We start from the raw sequence: 15,266 nt of genomic DNA on the forward strand, positions 1-15,266 counted from the left end.
TAATGCTGGGGGGTTAATTTTAAAAACTACCTTCAAGTTCAGGGAGAGATGAGCACATGTAGTAGGAGGGATGGATTTGTGAGCATCCCTTGCCACTTTCTTTACCCATTGCAGCTGAGGCATGTGCTGACAAGCTTTCTGCTATTAGAACTGGGAAAGTCTGGCACTGGGGAAGATTTTTGCCTTTATGGAGTCATATAACATATGTCTTAATGTCTTACATGATCTGATTATTTGGTTATCAGGGAAACTTTGATAACCAAAAGAAGGGAATGGAGTTTTAAAAACTATTTTTCACAAATCTGCCCCTTATGCAGGCCAAAAAAAAATGAAATTGCTCACTCTTAAAAAGCCTGTAGACTATGATCCAGTACATTTTGAAAAAACAAAAACAAAAGCCTCAGCCTGTGGTTTTGTATTTGGGAAAAAACATTCCATTTTCTCAATTCAAAAATCTAAATTTCTTAGGTAATGCATATTGCATAATAGTGGATTCCATTTTTTAAAGGTGAGAACTACTTCCACCTTTGTTTTATTGGACCCATGGGTTCTGCTTATGAGATATCACACCATACAATGAATCACTTATGTAGAGCATATGCTAGCTACATCCTAGAGGATGGCACACTGTCCTCACTGGTTATCACATTCAAGCTGGCCTCTCAAAGGCATCTTCAATAGGTTTTTACATCGTTCCACCAGCAAGCTTTCAGCCACTAGATTCTGACCACTAAATTCTTGTGGCTTCATGCCTACTCCTGTGCCACTAATCATCATTGGTTACTGCACCTCCTTTCCTGTAGAGTAGGTCTGTTGGTCCAATGTCATAGCATGTAAGATTGCTTGTCAGTAGATTAAATACCCAAATATTATGTTGACTGAAGCTCTGCAAGCAAGAAAGGCAAACTTATGTCTAATATATGTATTAGGTCCAATTAAGATAAGTCGCTGATCTTTCCAGAGTAGAAGGGATCCAGTTAGACTACTTGACATCAAGAGGCTGATTGATCTCAAGAGGCAGCACTGTCTGCTTTTGTCAGCAGCTATGCTGTTGTGCTTGTACAGTTTCCATCTCTGCCACAAAGACTATTCCTCAATGACTACTCCATTCAAGTGCCTATTGTTTTTTTTTTAAGATTTTATTTATTTATTCATGAGAATACACAGAGAGGAGAGAAAGAGGCAGAGACACAGGCAGAGGGAGAAGCAGGCTTCATGCAGGGAGCCCGACATGGTATTCGATCCCGGGTCTCCAGGATCGCGCCCTGGGCCAAAGGCAGGCACTAAACTGCTGCGCCACCCAGGGATCCCTCAAGTGCCTATTGTACCAGCACTTTGGCAGCCAATGACAGAAACAGATGGATGTCAACTGACCAAGTCATCCTGTCTTCCTTGTTGTTTGGTGTCTTTTCTCTGATAGGCACTCTCAGATAGGTCAGTGATGTTTGTTCCTGATGTGTCTTTTTCCAGGGCACTAAAAAACCCAGACCAACTGGTTTGTCATCACTGTCTGAGTCCACATATATTCTAATAGTAGATTTCATTCACCACAATGTCTAACTTCATCATCCAGGGATGGATGATGCCATGGTTTTGGGATCATATAATTCACTTAGCTATTTTATTTAATAGCCACAGACTATAGGTATAAACCATGCTGGCAATCTTGCTACCCACCGTTGGTGAAAAAGAAAGTGAAAGGAAAGAGGATGGTGGACTATGTGAAAATCTTTCACAACTCCAGAAATTACCTTCAAATTATCAATATCAAACTTAAATTAATATAACCCATTTTATTTACACTGTCACTATGTATAAGAGAGTCTAGCAAAATTTAGGAAGGAATCAAACAATTTATGAGGCATGATGCCTACCATCATAAAGTTGACAAAGTTGAAGGAAACAAAAATAAGTAGTCACATACACACAAATATAAGCAAGACAAATTCAAAGAGATAATTATGAGGGTGTGGAAGAGCATAAAGTTATATAGCTGAGGAAATATAACTAGAATAACAATTATGAGCAGATATAAAACTTGCCACAACATACAGAGACTTCTTGTATGGTCAGCTTGTGCTAATGTCAACATCTTTAGTAACAATGGTACATTTGTCAAAACTAAGAAATTGGGGATCCCTGGGTAGCTCAGAGGTTTAGCACCTGCCTTTGGCTGGGGCGTGATCCTGGAGTCCCGGGATCAAGTCCCACCTACGTCGGGCTCCCTGCATGGAGCCTGCTTTTCCCTCTGCCTGTGTCTCTGCCTCTCTCTCTCTCTCTCTCTCTCTCTCTCGCTCATAAATAAATAAATAAATAAATAAATAAATAAATAAATAAATAAAATCTTTAATAAAAAAAACTAAGAAATTAACCTTGGTGCATTACTTTTAACTAAACTAGAAACTTTATTTGGATTTCATTGGTTTTTTTTTACCAATATTCTTTTTCTGTTTTAGAAATTGATCCAGAATACAACACTCTATTTAGAATATAAATATTTTTAAGTCATAACTTCCATCCTCAATTATAATCTTTGATAGAGGTTGTGTGGTAAGGTAGAATTGAGTTCTAGAGTCAAAAATACCTGGTTTCAGCTCTTCTTTTGCTAATTATCTTACAACTAACTGTTAACACTAGCCATGAAACTTAACCTTTTTAGTCACAATGTGCTCGTTAATGAAATGGGAATAATAACAGTACCGACTTCTGGGTTGTCATTTTAAGTAAGGAAGTGTATTTAAAGTGCTTAACTGGTGTTTGGACCTAGCATGTAATGACTGTTGGCAAATATAATGTTTGATTATATTAATTCACTTAAAAAATAGATGTGTTAAAGTGAAATAAACCCAGAGATTTAAAAATATTTAATATGATGCAAGAATGGCAGTGTATTTTAAATGTCAAATTAACATTATATGTTCTAAAAGCTGGAGTTCAAAATAGAGACAAAGTTTTGGATTGGGATACACAAGAAAAAGGGTTGAATGTTTTAGATGTCCATTTCAAAGAGCACAAAATAAATCTGAAGAAGGAGGAGGAGATGGGTTTAACAATAACAATGGATTTAATGAATGTGAATAGTTATGGGGAGGCTAAAGAAGGAAACTGGGATAGTTGTGATGGACGTTCATTATCAGAGTAAGAAAATTAGACAATTCTTTAGGCCATTGAAGATTTGGTTCCACAAAAGTATGGTTTCATGAAGTAGACAGAATTTATTGGTCATAGGGTGGGTCCTTTTGGAAGCACATTAACTCTCGTTAATGGCCCATTAGGAAGATATGTGAAATACCACAAAAATTTTAGGCTGTATTACAGGATTCCTAGATATGTGGACAGGTACTTAATTTACACTTAAACACATTTGGAATGTTATTCTTTGGAGCTTTTAAAAGTAATTTTAGCTCCTGTGCAATAATCACATGAAACATTTCTGGATCAATTTTCATTTGGAAACCACCCACTTGGTTAATTGCAGATAGGAGGGTGAAAATTCTCAACAACTTATTGAAAATATAAGCTATTTTGGTCTATATCCTTGTGGGTTAATATGAGAAGCATTTATCAAGATTTTATTGGCATTGTCTCAGTCATGACTTTCATATTTATTGTTTTAGGTGCAACAGGAATTATTGCACATACTCCAAGATTTATTTGTGAATATTTTCCATAGATCCACAGTGTAAAATAGTGATATGAAATACTAAGGAGAATTCCTCTGGACTTGGTGTCAAAAGGTTCATGTCCAGGCTGTAGGACTTTTAAATTATCATCCACATGACTTGGACAACTCTTAGAATTTCTGGGCTATATTTTCTTTAACTACAAATTGTGATATATAACAACAACTTCTCAAACTTAATATAAGGATCAAATCAAATACTGAATGCAGGAATATTTTGTAAATTGCAAAAACTTATAAAATATCAATCGTTGGTTTATTATACTCTCCAACTATTTCAATATGCTAGAATTCCCATGGTCAGGGTTAAGAAAGATGAACAATTCATGTCTGTGAATTTCGTTGTATCAAATACCTTTTTACTTTATTTCCCACCATTTGTCATTTATGTTGTGAAAGAGGCAATGAAATACCATGAATTTTACCCTGAATACTTTTTTCCTCTGGATCCATTTCCAAATAACAAAAGTGTAAAGTAACAAAAGGGGTAAAATACTGGGAAAAAATGTGAAATTAAATGACTTACCTGTCAGGATAATGAACCATTTAGTCTTCTTCCCATTGAACTGACTACGGTATCTTTCTTTTTACCCTTAGGTTCAAAACATACCCTTTTTTCATTTCTCATAAACATTCTCTAATGATGTCCTCAAATGAGAGAAAGGATTATAAATGAGGTAGAGAGTCTGACTCATGAAGAGAAATGAAGAGCTCTTTAAAATATATATATACTTCTAAAGAAATGGATTCTATAGTCAGACAGTTGTCCCCAGTTCCCAGAAGTTCAAACCCAGTGATTAGCAAGGAGAGCCAGATGTGATAAATAGGTTTGTAGAACCTCTTGGTTTTGGTGAAATTTTTTCAAATGAGTAAATGATTAAAATGGCTCAATGAAAATCACATGCAAAAGGGTGAAATATAATGACTATCTGATCTGTTAAAAGGAAAAAGCTTTTAAAGTAATCGATCTTTTCCACAACAATTTATGTCATAGCCTCTTGAGATGATCCCATCTTAAATGGGGAAGTGACAAAGAAATATATATCTAATATACTTGTTCAATGGATAGATTTTCAGTAGCCTAAGAAAATGCTTTTGAGAGCTTTCATTTTTAAAGGAGACTACACATTAGATCCTTGTGGATGATCTTATGTTTAGTTTTAGCCTTGTTATTGGAAAGGATTAGGAGGTAGGGAATTGAAACCAACACTTTTTTCTTCAGACTTGATGGGCAATCATGTAGCAATCATTTAACCTCCATGTGCTTCATTGCTAGCATCTCTCAAAGGAGTACACTAATGTATGTCACACTAATGCTTGCCATCCATCTATTTCATGGACACATTACAAGGGTTAACTAATAAGGCTGATAAGCACTTTGCAAATTCAAAGCAAAAAGTAGAAGTGCTAAGTAAGCTAAATAGAAAGAAAAAAACCCACCTGATGGTCAACTGATTTGAATTTTCACTGATTAATGGATTTCATGAATACTTTCTTCTATTCTCTGCAATAAAGTCAGGTCATTTTATTTTTTTAAACTTATTTTGAAGGTGTAAGGAATGAACATTGCATGCATGATTTCTAATGTGAAAAAATGTTTCATATTGCTCAGGTGTTTTAGTTTTCAAGATATACTACAGTTCTGCATCACTTTTTATATAGACATTACAAGTTGTTTTTTTTAGTAACTCTGCTGTAATATTATCTTGTGGTGGAATATGTCATAATGGCAGAAGTGTAAAATACTCTAATTGGTCAGAAAACTAGGAGAGCAAAGATTAAGATTCCCTTGGCTTCTGAAGAAATATATCTCAACCATGAGAAAGATCAACTCAGAGGGAAGGGGCATTTTTTTTTTCCATCTTGGATTAATATTCAGCCCTAGCCATACCTACTTCAGCTGTCAGGAAGGAGACTAATTAGTGCCGGTGATGATGGGAGTTTTTGTGATGCCAACTTTTGTCTTTTAAGAACTGGATTAAACTCAAAATCATTTCCCACACTCTGCAAAATGAAATGCTTTAACTATGTCTCAGGAAAGTCACAGATGAAATCATTTCCATCAGACGTTGACATTATAGCTATAACTAGAGGTGGACAGTGAAGTACAAAGTAGGGTAATCATATAGGATAATACGTACCGATCAAACTTTGCTCTGCATATCAGTCAGCTTGGGCTACCATAACAAAATACCGCGGACTAGGTGGCTTAAACAACAGACCTTTATCCTCTCACAGTTCGAGGCTAGATAGAAATCCGTGATCAAGGTGCCAATAAATTCAGTTTCTGATGAGAGCTCTCTTCCCTAATTCTAGACAGTTACTTTCTTGCTGTATCCTCACATGGCCTTTTCTCTATGATCATGTAGAGACAGAGCTCTGGGGTCTTTTTCTCTTCTTATAAGGACTTTGGTTCTATCTAAATAAGGCCTCCACATTTATGATTTCTTTGAACCCTAAATACCCCTATACAGTCCCTATTTTGAAACACAATCACATTGGGGGTTGGACTTCAAAATATGAATTTTGGAGAGATACAGTTTAATCCATAACACAATGACATGTCAGATAATTGAGACCTAAGTTTTCTCTACTTGACTATTCTAGATACTGCAGAACTATAACTATATACTTTATAAGTGTGTAGACTAAGCATAAAACACAATTCTCTCATATTAATTTATATATACAATGATGTTTATTTTATTTGAATGATAGTGATGTAGTTAGGAACAATATGTTAAAAGCAGACCATCTCCAATTTGTAAACAGTTGTTGAGAGACAGTAAAACTGTCCCTTATCCCTCTAAGGATCAAAGAGCTAGTTGGAAAAACTGAGTAATATGACTGTTAACTATACAGGTGTCAAGTATGTGGGAGCTCTGACTTGCATTAAGTGGCTTCCATGAGGAATCCCAAGGGGACATGAGCTTATTCCTTATTTTGAACTTTGCTCTTTTGCTCTCTATCACCAGTGTAGGGATATTTCAGTAGGTGTATAAGCTCAAAATGTCCTGTCTGTAATGATCACATAATAAGCCAGCTTCACTGAGCTACTTTAGTACTTGTTAGAACAAAATAAAGCATAGCTTAAGAGATAAAAATTAAAAGAATATGCATAAGAAGGCACTATGTGATATGAATAGCTACTAAAAAACTCAACTTAGCAGAGAAAGTATTATATAAACCTGAAAAGTATTGATCCTTTGAGTTATTATAACAAGACAGATGGACTGGAACTTGGCTATATGAACTCAGGAATGGCAAAGAGAAGAAATATCTTTAGATGGATAGGAACATCATTTCAAGGTCAGTGGCAGGGGTATACTTTGCTTATCCAGACTATCAACTTACTTTTCCTGTATTCTGTGGTTCTGCTTTAAGACAATAGTGGTAGGAGTAATGATCTCAAGGGTAATCTGTTAAGAGATCTGGTTACTTAGAGAACTTTTGGACAAAATACTTGCTAAATTTATATTTATTAACTCAAAAGAATATTTTTGTGTGTGTGCCAGGCCATTCTTGAGGTCCTGAAGACATTAAAGAATGACACATATAGTAGGTCGCCTCATAAAGCAATCACTACAACTATACTTCTAAAAAGTGAACTTTTGTCTAAAATACAAAAAGTATATTATTTGTGACCTATGAAGTTTACACTTTGTTTTGTCTTGCTGTTTTGTACCTACCATTTACTTTATGTCTCTTGTACATCTTCAAGAAGCACTGGTTTTTCTCCAGCAGTTATGTTACAACCTATGAAAGGATCATTTTGCAGCTCAGCTGTACTCCTAGCACTGTCTTGAGAATGCAAGGAAAAGAGGCTCTTTTGTCCCCAAATTCATTTGACCCAACTCTTAATACCTTTCATCTGTCTATAATATTTTAAACTTTTTTAAGGAGTTATCATGCTTGTCTCATTTCATCCTCACAAGGGGTGAAGTTCCAAGGCCAAATTGTTCTCCACACTGCCAGCTGGCTCCTTGAATTTCTGGCTTTGACTTCCCAGTGTGCCACTAAATATTGAACAGGGAAGTTAAACAGGAACTTCCTGACACCATATTTCTGTCCCAGGCAATGGCAATTCATATCCTCCGACAATTTATTCTTCTTACATGTGAGCAGAGAAACAACTTTTTCTTATCAACAGTCCAGACTTAGATTTAATATGTCAGATAATCAATCTGATTAAGAAACACACATAAATGAATAATACGGCTTTAGAAATGATTCTATATTGAGGGATACAGCTTGTCAATTTTCTTATTACTCTTGCCTTTCTAAGGAAAGTGGTTTCCTGGACCTTCATTTGCCATTAGGATGAATAAAGGCAGGCATCATGTATCACATTTCCAGGAAGCAGGTTGCCGTAACATATGGCAACATGCTTGGATGTCCTGGATGTCAGGAGACCAACCAGAAGGTCAGAAACTGAAAATTGTTTTGCAGAATAGTTTGAGTGACTGCCTTAAGGTTATAAAGGTAAAATGCTATCTATCTATCTATCTATCTATCTATCTATCTATCTATCTATATAGTATATTTCAACCTTTAGAAGTGAAACTATAATGGAAATGAAAGTAGAGATAGCAGAGTATGACTTGCTCTTTGCACGTAGTATTTTAAGGGCTCCTCTGAAATTTTCAAAACTGACAAACATTTTATAGCATTTCAAGTGAAATAAAACATTTTCAAAGTTCTCTTTTTTTCTTAAAATTAGTGATATACGTGAATATATAAAACTTAGATTCTGCAATAAGTTAATTATTTTGTCAAGACAACTGAAGTATTATTAGTTTGTGTTGGGTGGCAGAAAATTACAAGATTCAGAGTAGATACATATTCAACGCCAGGGTACAAAATAGATGAAATATTTAATATTTTCAAAACATAAATGGCATAGAAATAGCCTTAAAAACAGAATATGCAAGACAGTATTTTTTCAGAGTCTCTCAATAAAAATGCCATGAAATCAGAAATTGGGAGCAAATGTATATGCTATCTCTACATTGGATGCCTACTATGTAAACTCTCCATGATATCAAATTAAGAAATGGGGCAGGGAAACATCTTTCTTCCAATTCTTGGTGAAAGTGTAAATAATGATACTGGATTGGAATTTAACAATAAATATTGAGAGTTAAAAACATGACTATAGTCTGACACCAGGAATCATGCTTTCAAGAAACTAATAATAAAATAATCCAAAATATAATTAAGAAGTGAAAGCCTTCTACGTATCTGACAACAGGGAATCAATCAATCAGCACTTTATATTACATATATACTATATACACATATAGCACATAACATAATTATAGATATAATTATACCTAATTAAATACTATATGAAAATATCTTTTTGAAACTTCTAATAATATGACCAAATGCTTTTAACATAAGTATTTACAAACCTATTGAAAATAAGATTGCATGAATAATATGACTTCAAATACAATATTTTAATAATTTATATTTGTGGCAATGGAATAACAAATGACTTTTGAAAGCCATTATGTTAAACTTTACTCTTAAAGCTTTTCCAATAACTTAATTTGTAAAATACTTTAAAGTTGTCTGGAGAAATGGGTTTTCATGTAAAGAAATCCTTGGAGAGTTACACTTAGGAACAGTGAAGCAGTGAGAGTAAAGATGAGTCATTCTAACATATATTAAGTAAGTAGACTTCTGAAATATTGCTTTAAATCCTATAAGATGCTTCGGGAATTGTACTTATTAGCAGGGGATTCTCTCACAAAAGGGAGCAATAGTTCTTAGTGGCCCTTTTTTTCATATCATGTCTTTTTCAGAAATCACAAATGTATCAAAATTTGTGACTATGCCCTTACTTACTAAACGGTGATTATCTCTGAAGAATATTCTTGGTGGGGATATTCAGGGACTAAGCGCTCTTCACAATGCAGGAAAGAATTAGGTTGACTGGTTTTCTTTGCAATATTTTCTCAAAAAACTATTGTTTAGGCTTTTGAACATGAATCTCTTACCATATAGAAAAAATCTCTGATACTTCAACTGAATCATTTCACATTGTTAAATGACTCACAAACAACCAAAAGACTCACTAAACTGAGCTAGTTAATATTTGCCTTAATCAGCGAAGTCAGAAAGGTTTAGGATAGAAAAAGAGGATGTATGTGAATGGGAAAAAATGAGAAGCCAGGATTTACAGAGGGGCCAGACTGAGCTCCTTATCTGTGGTGGCAGAGGGACATCACCAATTAATTTAGACTGTTTTATATTTTTCTTTCTAAAGTGCTGCCACATTTGAATCTCTATGATGGAGAACAGATTGCATTAGCATTCTTACTGATAATAGACTCCACAGCCAAGCAAGGAAATTGAGAAGAGGTCACAAGGAAACCAATAAGAGTTGGTAAAGAATCCTAACATTAGGGGCACCTGGTTGGCTCAGTCGGTTAAGCGTCTGCCATCAGCTCAGGCCATGATCCCTGGGTCCTGGGACAGAGCTCTGCTCAGCGGGGAGTCTGAAGAATTCTCTCCCTTGCTCTCCCTCTCCTCCTGCTTATATGCACTGTCTCTCTCAAATAAATAAATAAATTTAAAAGAAAAGAACCCTAACATTAACAACAGTGGGAAACTATTATGACTTCTAATCTTGAAGCCAAGGAGGACCAATTTCTCGGGAATCAGAGAAAACTGACAGAGGAAAAGAGCCACCTGCTAGGAGACAGAAGCTGTGCCCCGGGTAGGAGGAACATTGTCAACTGCTGTGAGGTGTCCAGAAAGCAGCCAGCATGATGGATAATCTGATATTGCTGTCCTCCTTGCCTCTCATTGACTAAATCCAAGTTCAAGAGAGACTCTATTGATAAAATCATAAAGGTTAGTCTCAAGGTCACAGAACAAGATGCAGAGAAGATCTGAAAAACACAAATTATTCAGGCTAAAGATATATTTAGTGATGACATCTTTTAAATTCAATCCTCACTCTCTTTCCTGGGTCTAGGTTACAACTATAGATATTAATAAAAATTGAGTATTTTAACTGTGAGCAAGGAATAATAGAAGTCTGTGGGAGAGCAGGACCTCAGTGGGTAAAAGAAAGAATAAGAACAGGGAAACACATGAATGACAACACCTTTATGCATGTGGCAGAAGCCAATTATTCCTGCCACCAGTCCATACTGAAAACAGTACAAAAGATGGTGGGACATAGCCAGGCCTGCTGAGGTCGGCTGTCCCATCCCCGCAGCCCCCACATTAATGCACCTCTGATACCCTTGCAGATAGTCACATATGCAGTTCTCTGTTGCCCTTCTCATGATTGGTTTTTTGAGCTGTTTTTCCTTCTTTGTTTACACGTTTACACATACTTTACATTGTACGATAATAAAACCAAGAGCCAACCCGGAGTGGGGGCTTCACCTCGGCACCTGAACATCTTGACGGTGCCTGACGGTGTAACCCCTTCAGGCCGTTCTTTGCTCCAAGATACTGGACTCTGAGTCACCATTTCATCTCTCATCAGAATGCACCACATGGCAAAAGTCTTACAAGAGGGTAAAAAGTAGCTGATATTTCATCTATTTCAAGAATCCTGAAGGGAGATTAGATCTTTCTGGTTAGAGGTGAGTCAGAAACCGATGGGAACTTCTTCATAGAGACTTGGTGAGATTCTAAACACAAGCAGAGTAACTTTAAGGCCCATGTGACAAAATGTGGCTAAAAGTTGGGGACTGTGACATTCTCAACCTCCTTTCTTGGAGTCCAGATTAGAGACTATCATAGTCAACATGGATGGGGAGCTTTTCATGGCAAAGAGAGTAAGCAGTGAGGCTTCACCAGCAACTTACCCAAGGGTGTTTTAGAGCATGGTATAAGGAAAAAGGCAAATAATACTTGGTGACTGACTTCTTTTTCTTTTTTTTTTTTTTAATTAAAGATTATTTATTTATTTATTCATGAGAGACACAGTGAGAAAGGCAGAAACATAGGCAGAGGGTGAAGCAGGCTCCTGACAGGGACTTGATCCCAGGATCTTGAGGTTAACAAGATGAGCCAAAGGCGGATGCTCAACCACTGAGCCACCCAGGTGCCCCTGGTGACTGACTTCTACAAGCGACACTACCATACAGGGGCAGCAGCAAAGCTGCGACTCCAAATTAACTTCATTAAAAGTATGGAGAGATGGGTAGTTGAGAGGAAATGGGAGAAAATAAAGGGCAAGGTCCTTTCAGCCTCTTTGGGATTTCTGCCCTTGATCTTGAGTTTCCTGCTGACTGTAGCAGCAGCCAAAGGGCTGGTCCAGGCCTGGGGTACCACTTCAGCCAGAGAGGAGCTATGAGAAGAGATATTTGCAGTAGAAGAAAGCGATTTTCAACTTTGAACAATCTGTTGAAAATTGCTGTTTTAAAATGTTTTTCACTTCTAAATTTTCCTTTCAGCAGAGCTTTGGTTGTTTTTCCCATCTGCCTCTGACTAGATGCTAAGCCTTTGAGAGCTCATATATGGCAGTCCCAGTAACAGCATGGGGATATTTTGATGGGTTGTGATTTCCTAAAATCAGGCTGATATCACTCATGTTCCCATAATTCACTTATTTGCAATCAAATTGACCTTGTTTTCTGGTCCAGATTGGTGAATCTTAATATGGATAAACCTGCAGGACATTATGCTAGGTAAAATAAGACAGAAAGAGAAAGACAAAGGCTGTTTGATGTCACTTACATGTAGACTCTAAAAACAAAAACCAAACAAAAAATTTGCATAGAAACAATAGAATGATGGTTGCCATGGACTAGAGGGAGGAGGCAATGGATTAATAGAGATTAAAGGGCACAAACTTTAAGTTATTGATTTCAGAATAATAAAATATGAGGATTAAATGTATGGTGACTATAGTTAATAGTACAATATTGCATACTTGAAAGTTGTTGAAAGTAGATCTTACACACTTGCCTCCCTCGAAAAAGATGTTACCTCTGTTAACTATGTGAGGTGATCTTGATAATCATTCTACAATATGTATGCCTATCAAGTCATTGTGTTGTATATTTTAAATTTATACCTTTATAGTTGTCACTTATTCCTCAGTAAAGATAAAAAAAAAAGATTGCTTAATCTTGGGATATACGGATATGATTTCTGTTATCATCCATTGTAAACTTAAAGTTTGGATAACATAAAAATTCTATAAAAAAAGCCCAGCCAGCAGGGCTATCCCTAAACACCCATTTCTATAAGTGACTTTGTAAACTAATGTGTTATTACCTTATTTGGGATGTGGTAATTCACAATACTTCTGTACTTACTATTTTTGGGGGTGTGGGGAGAAGGGAGGGACAATAGGGCTCTACAGTTTTCATATTTTCTGTGCTCTATAGAGGAATATAATAGAAATAGAAATTGAGATGGCACCCCTTGAAGAGAAATCAGCTATATTAACTTTATCATAACTTTGAAGCTAATCCTCATTGAAAAATTCTTGGTCATGTTTTTCATTGTATTGAGAAGCCAGGGATGAAAGAAGAAAATGAATGATAAGGCAATGCTTGGTGACTTTCTGAAATTCACTTAATTCATTGGTGAATATATTCCTTTTATCTTAGGCAAGCATATCAGAATCTATGTTTAGGTACTTAAACTGTAGGAGGCAGATCTACTCGACATATTACTAAAAGGCATCCACTGAACAGCCCAGATGATGGGTGTACTGTTTTCCCAATATAATTAATGAAGAACACGCTTGGCAGTACCGTATAAATCCATCAGCTCTGTTGTATCTTGGTCTCTGTCTTTGAAAAGGAAACATTTGAGTTCTTAGTATCATATACTTATTAAATGTTATTTTGAAATAAATATATTAATCCCTATAGTTTCACCACAGTAAAACTGTTTATTCTTTTATTTTTTTCTCCATAGATTTAATCGTGTTTGCCAAGTCCTTGTGTTCACTCTAACACAATATATGCTGTAAAACTGCTTTATTTCAAATTGGATATGACACAATAACAGGAGTAGAAGTGATTCAAAGTGGCCTTTGTGACATGGTTGGTTACTGGAAAAGGTAATTTATTTTAAATACTATTTTAAAAGCATTGATATGTAATGGAATATTTACACAAAATTAATAATTTTAAAAAGCAATTTTTTAAAAACACAATGGAAAAACAGTGACAAAGATGAAGGAACTTTATTAACGGTGTGTTGATTAGTGAAAATGGATCTCAAACTACAAGAAAGTTCAAGTTTTGAACACCAAATATATATTGATAGCCAAACCATTGTATCTCTCATTTAAATAAGGAAAAATTAAATTATATAAGGGAAATGAAGTTTGAATTCTATTTTGTAGTTTTATGTGTAGGAGCAGTTTGGGAGCATAATTTAGTTTACTGTTTCTTACAGGTGTGTTTTCAATGTAACATATTCTATGTTGGGGCGTTAGGAAATGTTGATTTCCTAGATGTAAAGAATCCAAAAGACAAAATTAGCTAATATGTTATTGTAAAAGTCTATTTATATTAATGATGATGGAAGGTATCCTGAAGATATACAAAATATGAAGAATATATTGTTGTATATGGATCTTCTAGCTAATTGTGTCCCAAATCAAAGAATTATGTTAATACCATTGAGGCAGTTTTTATACACAGTATATATAGAGATAGTGCCAAAATAGTACTGATCAGTTTTTGCTGTCATTGATCTTGTTTTTCTCTTCCAAGTCTCCAAAAAAATGTTAAGCATCATTTGCAGACTGCCAAAGTTTTGTTTGGTGTATGTGTGTGTTGTAGGTGGTAGGCTTGCTGTCTTTCAGGTCTGTTGCATTCCCTCTGACTTCTATAGAGTATATGCAGCAGCAATACAAAATCACCTTAAAGAACTGATTGCCTGGACGCCTGAGTGTCTCAGTGGTTGCGTGTCTGCCTTTGGCTCAGGTTGTGATTCCCAGGGTCCTGGGATCGAGTCACACATCAGGATCCTGGCAAGGAGTCTGCATCTCCCTCTACGTCTCTGCCTCTCTGTGTGTGTCTCTCATGAATGAATACTAAATAAAATCTTTTTTTAAAAAACTAATTATCTGTCTCCTATAACATTTAGAAAAAGAGATGAAGAATATCCTGTAATTTTAGTAAATTACTAAACCAGGAACCAATAATAAAACTCAGGCAGTGCAGAAAAAAATTTATCTAGGCATCTCGAGACCTCTGTGAACCTAACAGCTTTTCTCAATTCTTCTATCTTTCTCTCTTTCTGTTTAAATAGTTTGTAGAAACAAAAGGATGTGGAAAGTCAATACCAAAAAGTGAGAAAATGTATCTGTTAAAATCTAACTTTTGTTTTTCCTCAATGAGGCTTAGTCTCTAAAAGTCTGAGAACAAAATAATTCATGGAATATTCTAATATGAGGTGTTAGACAATTTACAGAGGACTTGAGGGAAAAAAAAAGGTTTTCAAATATTGGCCTAATATTTTCAAGGGTGTGAAAAAGGTGACAATTAAAAAGGCAAGACCAAAAAGAATATTCCTTTTGATAAATTTGTTGTAGTCTTGTGGAATTTTCCCCTTCTCCTCAAATGAATTGGGAGAAACTACCTGG

At 35.6% G+C, this 15,266-nt stretch overlaps 1 protein-coding gene across 2 annotated transcripts in view; it reads left to right on the top strand.

Annotated features, from left to right (window-relative positions):
* LOC144291794 (uncharacterized) overlaps positions 1 to 14,703 on the top strand; it is a 135,521-nt gene extending 120,818 nt beyond the window's left edge. For both annotated transcript variants that reach the window (XM_077861586.1, XM_077861587.1), the window contains one exon: positions 13,586 to 14,703. In XM_077861586.1, coding sequence (XP_077717712.1) covers positions 13,586 to 13,640 — 55 coding nt within the window. In that variant the 3' untranslated portion in view covers positions 13,641 to 14,703. The remainder of the gene's footprint in view (positions 1 to 13,585) is intronic.
* The last annotated feature ends 563 nt before the right edge of the window (positions 14,704 to 15,266 follow it).

Source organism: Canis aureus, chromosome 20, assembly GCF_053574225.1.
Source record: "Canis aureus isolate CA01 chromosome 20, VMU_Caureus_v.1.0, whole genome shotgun sequence".
In the NCBI taxonomy this organism is placed as follows: domain Eukaryota; kingdom Metazoa; phylum Chordata; class Mammalia; order Carnivora; family Canidae; genus Canis; species Canis aureus.